The following is a 7,347-nucleotide window of genomic DNA, read 5'->3' as shown; positions in this document are numbered from 1 at the left end:
TATGTCTAGCTACTGAATCATATCTCAATGCATTCCCGCATTGCATGTTTTGGTTCAAAGTTATAATCGAGTATTATAAAGCATCCGAACATTTTAATAATAATAAGGGTCTTTATTCATTATCCATAGTCAGGTGGTCACAACATGCGTGTGACTTTACAAACATGACAAAACAATCTCATCAATTAATTTAATTAAGATCAAGTGCAATTAAATAAAATTAAAAGGACACCTATTAAGAAAGGATCTTTAAAGCGTTTTGTTTCGACAGCTGGTAAAATAAAATCATGTCCTCTGTTTCCCAAAAATTTCTGTTTCTTAGGAGGTAATAGTTGATAAAGGGGGTGGCAAGGACACTACTGTAGAATTCTCCCTCTCTATCCCCTCCCCTTCCTCGTCTTTTTGCGCCTTCGTTATTGGACATTCCTATCGAAAAATTTGAATTTAAGTCTACTAACGTTCTATCTTAAATGCTAAAATATGATTGGCTGAGCTTTTCGCTTTCTACTTGGCAAATGGATTCCATGTTCCCGTGCGTCTGAAAGGTCACAGACGACATCAAAATTTGGGAGCCCTTATCAACAACTATTACGCGATAGAAACGGCTCGAGCTCATAGTCTAATTGTTAAGTAGTGCTACAGATGTATTTATCAAGATGGAACATCACTAGAGATATTTCTGGCAAAGAACCGCAGGCTTCACATTGCGTTTCATTTGACATGAAACATCATTCCATTTTACTCGTCTTTTAACAATATTAGGCATGTGAACACATTTCTCTTGATCTCTGAAATTGTTTGGTTCTTCTTTTGCCCTTGCGGAGAATTGACCAGCCAATAAAGTACCGTCAATCCAGTGGAAATCATCGTCTTCTCTGTAAAGTCCAAGCCAAATACCAAACTCCGGCACTGTGGGCTTATTCAAGATCATATCAAGTATGAAGGTTTTCTCATCGGCTGATCTGACAAATGGAAGGTCTGCCCCGGCATCGCTCCAATTCGGAAATGAAATGTTTAGAAGGAGGTAAAAAGAGTGTTCACTTTTAAACCAGTCTTGTTTTTCGTCTGAGCATTCCTACACCAAACCGCAGCAAAAAAATTATGACGGCAAAGAGAAGAAAGTTGGAGACAATCTAAGATAGGGCGGGCATTTGTTACCTTTCAATTTAGTTAACAGTCCTACATCGCAGTCTGGAAACTAAGATTTAACCTTGATTTTCAAATCTTTTAACCGGAACTAATCTATTATATCAGTAACCAAATTTTTTTCCCCTTCGACCATCATTAACTTCTGAATTTTTTATCTTGACGAGCCGATATTTTTTGGTCGGCCATATGGCAAAATTTGACTCAAAATAACATTACGAAGTGAAGTGATAATGATGAAAATAACGGTGAGTTTGATTTTGTATTTGATTGATGGAGTTATTTAGCAGTGTACATAAATTATGTCGTCTATTTGGTTCAGAACTGTGAAAACATAGTCAAACGATTTCACGTGTGAAGAAAACGCAGGTTCACAGATGTTAGAAATATGAGCAAAGTTACGACTTCCTTTTTTGTTATTTAAGTCGTTAAAGCTTCCTGCAAAAAAAGAGCTATATCGTTTTGTCTAGGCTAACGTGTTTCAAGGCACTGTATATGATCTTTCCACGAGGAAAAACTCAAATGGGGAAAGTAAATGAAAGTGGGTTTTGCATCAGTTAATGGTGTTGTTCACAACTTTTAATAAAAAAGAAATGCATTTGTTTAAGTTGTTTCAGGAAATGGGGAAAGCAGTTTGAAATGGAAAACACGAAATTTACGTACTCTTTTTCATGAGAAACATACATTAGTTATTATTGGTGCGGTCAGCTTTAACAAACCAGATCTTGCAAGAATAGTATTGTGATATATGGTACTTAGATTGAGTGGATCAGGCTAAGAAATTATCTTAGCTTTACGCTTACCACTAGAGCTAAAGCCAACAATACCAGTCCACGAAGAGAATATTTCAAAAGAAGTTTGATTATTTCTATGCTAAGAAGAAATTATTTCTATGTATGACTAGTTTTCTTTCATTTCAAAAATAAATTCCATTGTTTACCTTTAACAACATCGAGAAAGTAAATCCTTTATGATCGTCAAAGTTGTTATCTTTGTTTCCAATGGAGAGACACCATGCTTTCCACTAACTTCACGGACTCCTGTTGCCTTATCTTTTTCGATCGTAGAAAACGAATCAAAATTTATGGAAGTGCACAAAGCATTTTCCATACATTCGTGGCCACAAGACAACAAACTCGGCGAAGCAAGCCGCTTGAAAACATGACTATTCAGCCTTTTTATTTTCTTTCGTCACAAAATACGATGAACGGGAATCCAGCTCAAGGGCAGTTCCTTTGATCAACAGAAAAGCAACTGTAATGTGGAAGACGAGATGAAGCGACAAAGTCGTACACCCCATCCTAAACAAAATTCTTAGCAACTGCTGGGGAGAATATTGAGACTTTTTCGGAATACACTCTTAATCTAATTTAAATGAATATTGACTTCGCTCACGTTGGAAATCGTTGTTCTCGAAGGGCTGACGACTGAGACATTGCCAATATGACCTTTCAGAGTTGTTTCCAATTTTTTTTTTTGACAGTCTAGAAAGTCCACGCTAAGATATATGCTCGGGCAGGATGAAGTTAGTTTGTCCTATATTATTAGCTTTTGAAGGATACACTGTGTTATCTAATGTTTGATTCCGGCCTGCAACACTCAAGCTTTTCACAGTTATAACTAAGCAAAAATGATGAAATTCTGAAGAGGGAGACTGAAAGAGAGAGAAACAACCAAAAATTGAATTGACCAACATGTGTTGTGGGGTGTCTCACAACCTTTTGAAATATTTTCATATGCAAAACTTTGTTCGTAACATTGCAAAAGGTACTTATTTTTTGTGATCAAAGTTGACGTTTTCTTGGTCATTAGAAATATACTGGTGTAGAGATTTATTCCATTGGCTAAAACGTTACTCAAAAAATGCATTCATCACACGGTAACGACCGAATAGAGGCAAAACTAGGACAAAATAACGACACAGCTTGCACTTGCTTTCTTGTACTTATATTCATTAAATCAGTCGTTACTATCTCGGAATATCACGGAGTTTGCTGAGAAAAATTCTTTCACGGATATGTATGATTGACCAAGCGTAAGGTCAAGATGGCTGGATGTTGGCTGAGTTTCTAGAAATGAACAATTTCACAACAACCTTTGATCAAAGTTTTTTACGTGTTCGTATGTGAAGGTTGCTAACTGTTACGGTTGCGGAGAAACTCTCTTTAAAAATTTTCTGAACAGCTAAGAGCATTTTCGTTCCAGTAGTTTCGATACCCGTCCGCCATCTTTCTTTGTAAGCTTGAATTACAGGTACAGTTTTGATTGTTGAAAAACCTCATGCAAATATTTTTAGTTTTTGGTCGTACATTGTATCAGGTTAATCTACGTGGTGTTTTCCCAGATTCTATTTGAATATCCTCAAAGATGCGTAAAAAAGCAACTTTTTTTTTTTATACTATAAACTCCTGTAAAATTAAAAGTAATCTTGTATCACCTGGCTTTATTCTGTTCAAAGATGGATACATTGTCAATAACTCCTCTAAAACCGCCTTCCGGTTAGTTCAATGGAGAGAGCGCTGGACTGCTGTGCGGGAGGTCGAGGGTTCAAGCCCCGGCCGGACCAACGCTCAAGGTCTTAAAATAATTGAGAAGAATATGCTACCTTTCTATAACATCAAGAAATGGTTAGATATTCTAGTCTTCTCGGATAGGGACGAATAAATGGAGGTCCCGTCTCCTGCAGGGTTAAGGGTAGGAGACGTTAATTTCTCACGCACGATATTACTGTGCGATGGATTTCCTCCCCTGAGGTGGGATGGGTGGGATTTATTGGGTGGACTACTCGAATGGTTCGCATATGTTCTGTTCTAGTCCTACCCTACTGCGGTAATGCAGTGAAAATGGTTGGGAAAAAAAAAACTTGTTTGACACGTTAGGCGACAAACGAGAAAAACTGAAAGCTGAAGTTGAAATTAAAGCTTTGGGCTTCCACGCAAGTCTGAGCAAACAGAGATTCGAATTTATTCATTAAGTATTGCTAAATACACAATTTCACGAGAAAATGTCTTTTGTACATAAATGCGGCTCAATGTTGTAATCTCTGAGCATGGCCTAACCGAAACATTTCTCTTAGAGTTATTTTCACGATTCTAGATCTGCGAAGCTCGCGAAATCGCCAGCAGATAACAGCCGGGTTTAAAGAGGAATTTAGTAGAACTAGGAAGAGTGAAACTTGATAGGCTACTAAAAACGAAGTTCGAAGGCTGTCCACCATCAACAAAATGGTGCAGCACAAATATGGAAAGTAACAGATGACAAAGACACCATAGACAGCCATGGCATTTATGGCTGATTCCTTCTCTTGGTGCGTTCTGTGTGCTTGCACCTGATCGGTCGGCTGAGGCTGGACACGAATCCGACTCTGATGATATCTTACAGCTTTGTAAATGTGAATATATGCCACAGTTGTTACCAGAAAACCGACAAATTGAAGACTCACTGACACTCTGTTATTGTTCTTTGGAAGTGTTACGAAGATCGTAGCGCAAATAACACTAGTTAGCCGTATGGACCACAAAGCTATGTGAATCTTCCTCGAGGTCACTAGTTCTTGATATCGCAGATGGAGTAAAACAGCAAGAAGTCTATCGATGGCGATGCCAATGACATTCAGGAATGATGCACAACCCAGGAGAAATAGAAAGAAATAACTTATGGTCATCGCTTGCGGGCATAGGAGGTCAAAATGTTTTTGGCCATCCATTCCGAAACTTGTCGTCAACATAACTCCAATTACTGCACAAAACATTGGTTGCCCAAAAAAGCCCATAGCAACGTCCGAAGAGGCGAGACTAAGCAACATCTTTTTCATAGTAGCTGGCATCGACGAGGCTTTCCTTAAAGCTCGAATCACCAGGACATTTCCCAGGGCTGCGGTGATCGAAAAAGTTAAGTTTACAATACAGAACAGTGTGAGAAAAGTTCGATGCAGTTGAAAGAGCTTTTCATACTCTGCTAACTTCTGGGCACAGAAATTGTAAACCATTTCAAACTCTCATGAATCAAATATCGCTTAGTTGCAGCTGATCGAATTTGCCTGAAGGGCAGTCTAGCAAAATCTATCACGTAAAACTACGGGAGAAATAAAGACAAAAATTTTGGCCAGAATCTGCCTAACCTCTCAAGTACAGCCTGGAGCAGTCACTTGATTTTTACAACAGTTTAATTCATTTGATCGTCGGATGAAAAAAAAAAACATACTCGTTAGCAATAACCATAGAAATATCAAAAGCGTCATTCGTGATAAGCAGTTGTTTAGCTGCAAAGCCAAATGCCATTGGCTAGAAAAAGCACTGTTTTAAGTTTTGGTGCTTTTTGAATAAAGACGTCCTTAGCTGCATTGAATTTATTGAAAAGACAGTTACTGAGAACAACAGTTAGAAACATTTTCACAACAAAGGAAATTGTACAGATAACCATTTTTGTATTGAAAGATGAAAAATGATGGGATTCAAATGGGAATGATGATTTTTCTGTCCATTGAACACACAGGTGTTCTTCAAAAAGACATATTAAAAGCTCCGCGGGCTTTTACGGTTTCTTGATATACGATGAAAGAAAAACTATTAATTCACAGGCAAATTACAATTTTAAAATAATTTTTTTAATTGACGTCTACCTCTGAATTCACTCCTGTGGGCACTTTTAATTATGAAACCGTGTTCCGACTTTAAATGACGGTCCGGTGACATTGTTAAACTTGTTTTATTTTTTCAATTACGTACGGATATGGTTACTAATCGTTTTCTAACGTGAAGCAAAAATTTATTATCAGATCATTCTTGACTTCTCACCCTCCCCACACTGAAAAATCGTTCTTGCTGTTTAGAAAATCAATGAAAACGTGAGCCATAACCCTGATTCCATGCGAATGTTTCAGGGGATCGAACGTTGATCATTCTAGGGAGGACACGATTGTCGCCCTTTCAATTATCTAAAGGTTGGTGGGTTTCTAAACTGCAGCTGCAAAACGCAATTATTCATGCGCATATATTATTTCTAAATACGGCAGCGACATAAAGCCTATTTCGGGCTCTTCTTCTTGAAGCCTAAGGGAGAGAGTTGCTTTTGTCTCTTTTAGAGGTTATTTAGGTTCAGTTAAAAAAAAATATATATATATATATATTTATTTATTGGAGGAGATCCTTTAGCTGGCTGTAAAGTGCTCAATACATTAAGTAGAGCATAAATAGTAATTTAAAAATCATCAAATAAACAAAGTTTCCGTGGCTCGTAGTTTCATGCTTGTGTGATTGCGAAAGCATGAAACTACGAGTCACGGAAACTTTGTTTCGTTGTTGATTTTACTATTTCTGTATATATATATATCGTATAATCAAGAAATCGTAAGGGGACAAAGGGGAAAATCTTTTTCCTTGAGCAAAGTGGCCTTATGGGAAACGACAAGCATGTATGACATGTGCAAGTAAACAGTTACATAACAACCATATCCGTTTTAACAAAAGTTCTTTTTTAGAAGTTCTGTTAGTCTCAATATTTTATTTTCCTGTGCTTTATATACATAGCCGTTCTTGATTTCTAAACTTGATTTTCAATTGCCAGCGTTACATGTCAACCTACGATTATCCATAAATAACTTTAGTGTTATTGAAATATCCGAAGCTTCTTCTCTTTCCCCTTTATTATCTCCTGATTATAATCAAACTTGAGGAATTAGTGCGCCCGGGCCCTAATTCGGGCTTCAAACCACTCATACTTGCGAAATAAAGACCGATAAATATAAAGTTTGCGCTGACATGCTGTCTTCGCAAGTGTTTCATTTCCTCACCATGACGTCACACTCAGTTTGATCCCACGGTTTTACGACCGCAAAAGCGGGAAAGAGGGAATTTCAAATCGAATTTTCTCGTAAATAGCAAGAAGTTATCAAAAATAAATGCCCAAACTTTATCTCACTCCTCTAAAGATAACAAGAGATGAATGCAAAAAAAATAATAACTATAATAATAACATAAAAGGAGGGGGTGGGGAGGGAGAGCCCCCCGTGCCGCTTCCCTAGATCCGTCACTGGTATTATCCACATAAGAAAATAATATCTGCGAAAGGAAAATTGTCCAAAAAAAAAAATACACTGAACATCATTAACACCAAAATATCGCATTCTAAATTATTAAAGACGGTATTTACTTTTTGCAGGGTTTATTCGTTATGCGTCAAGTTAAAGACCTTTCATAATGT

At 37.4% G+C, this 7,347-nt stretch overlaps 1 protein-coding gene and 1 pseudogene across 1 annotated transcript; both read right to left on the bottom strand.

Moving 5' to 3' along the window:
- Positions 1–667: 667 nt before the first annotated feature.
- On the bottom strand, positions 668–2,551 carry LOC148733663 (uncharacterized; annotated as a pseudogene).
- Positions 2,552–4,001: 1,450 nt separating this feature from the next.
- Positions 4,002–5,434, bottom strand: LOC148733662 (melanocortin receptor 3-like). The gene has a single exon (XM_088758808.1). The coding sequence runs from the start codon at positions 5,132–5,134 to the stop codon at positions 4,175–4,177; it is 960 nt and encodes a 319-aa protein (XP_088614934.1). The 5' UTR covers positions 5,135–5,434; the 3' UTR covers positions 4,002–4,174.
- Positions 5,435–7,347: the final 1,913 nt, after the last annotated feature.

This window comes from Stylophora pistillata, chromosome 4, assembly GCF_964205215.1.
Source record: "Stylophora pistillata chromosome 4, jaStyPist1.2, whole genome shotgun sequence".
Taxonomy (NCBI): domain Eukaryota; kingdom Metazoa; phylum Cnidaria; class Anthozoa; order Scleractinia; family Pocilloporidae; genus Stylophora; species Stylophora pistillata.
This window is presented reverse-complemented; position numbering and strand designations above follow the sequence as displayed.

Excerpts from the sequence above, each read along its gene's own strand:
- LOC148733662 (XM_088758808.1), bottom strand. The coding sequence starts at position 5,134 with ATGGTTTACAATTTCTGTGCCCAGAAGTTAGCAGAGTATGAAAAGCTC.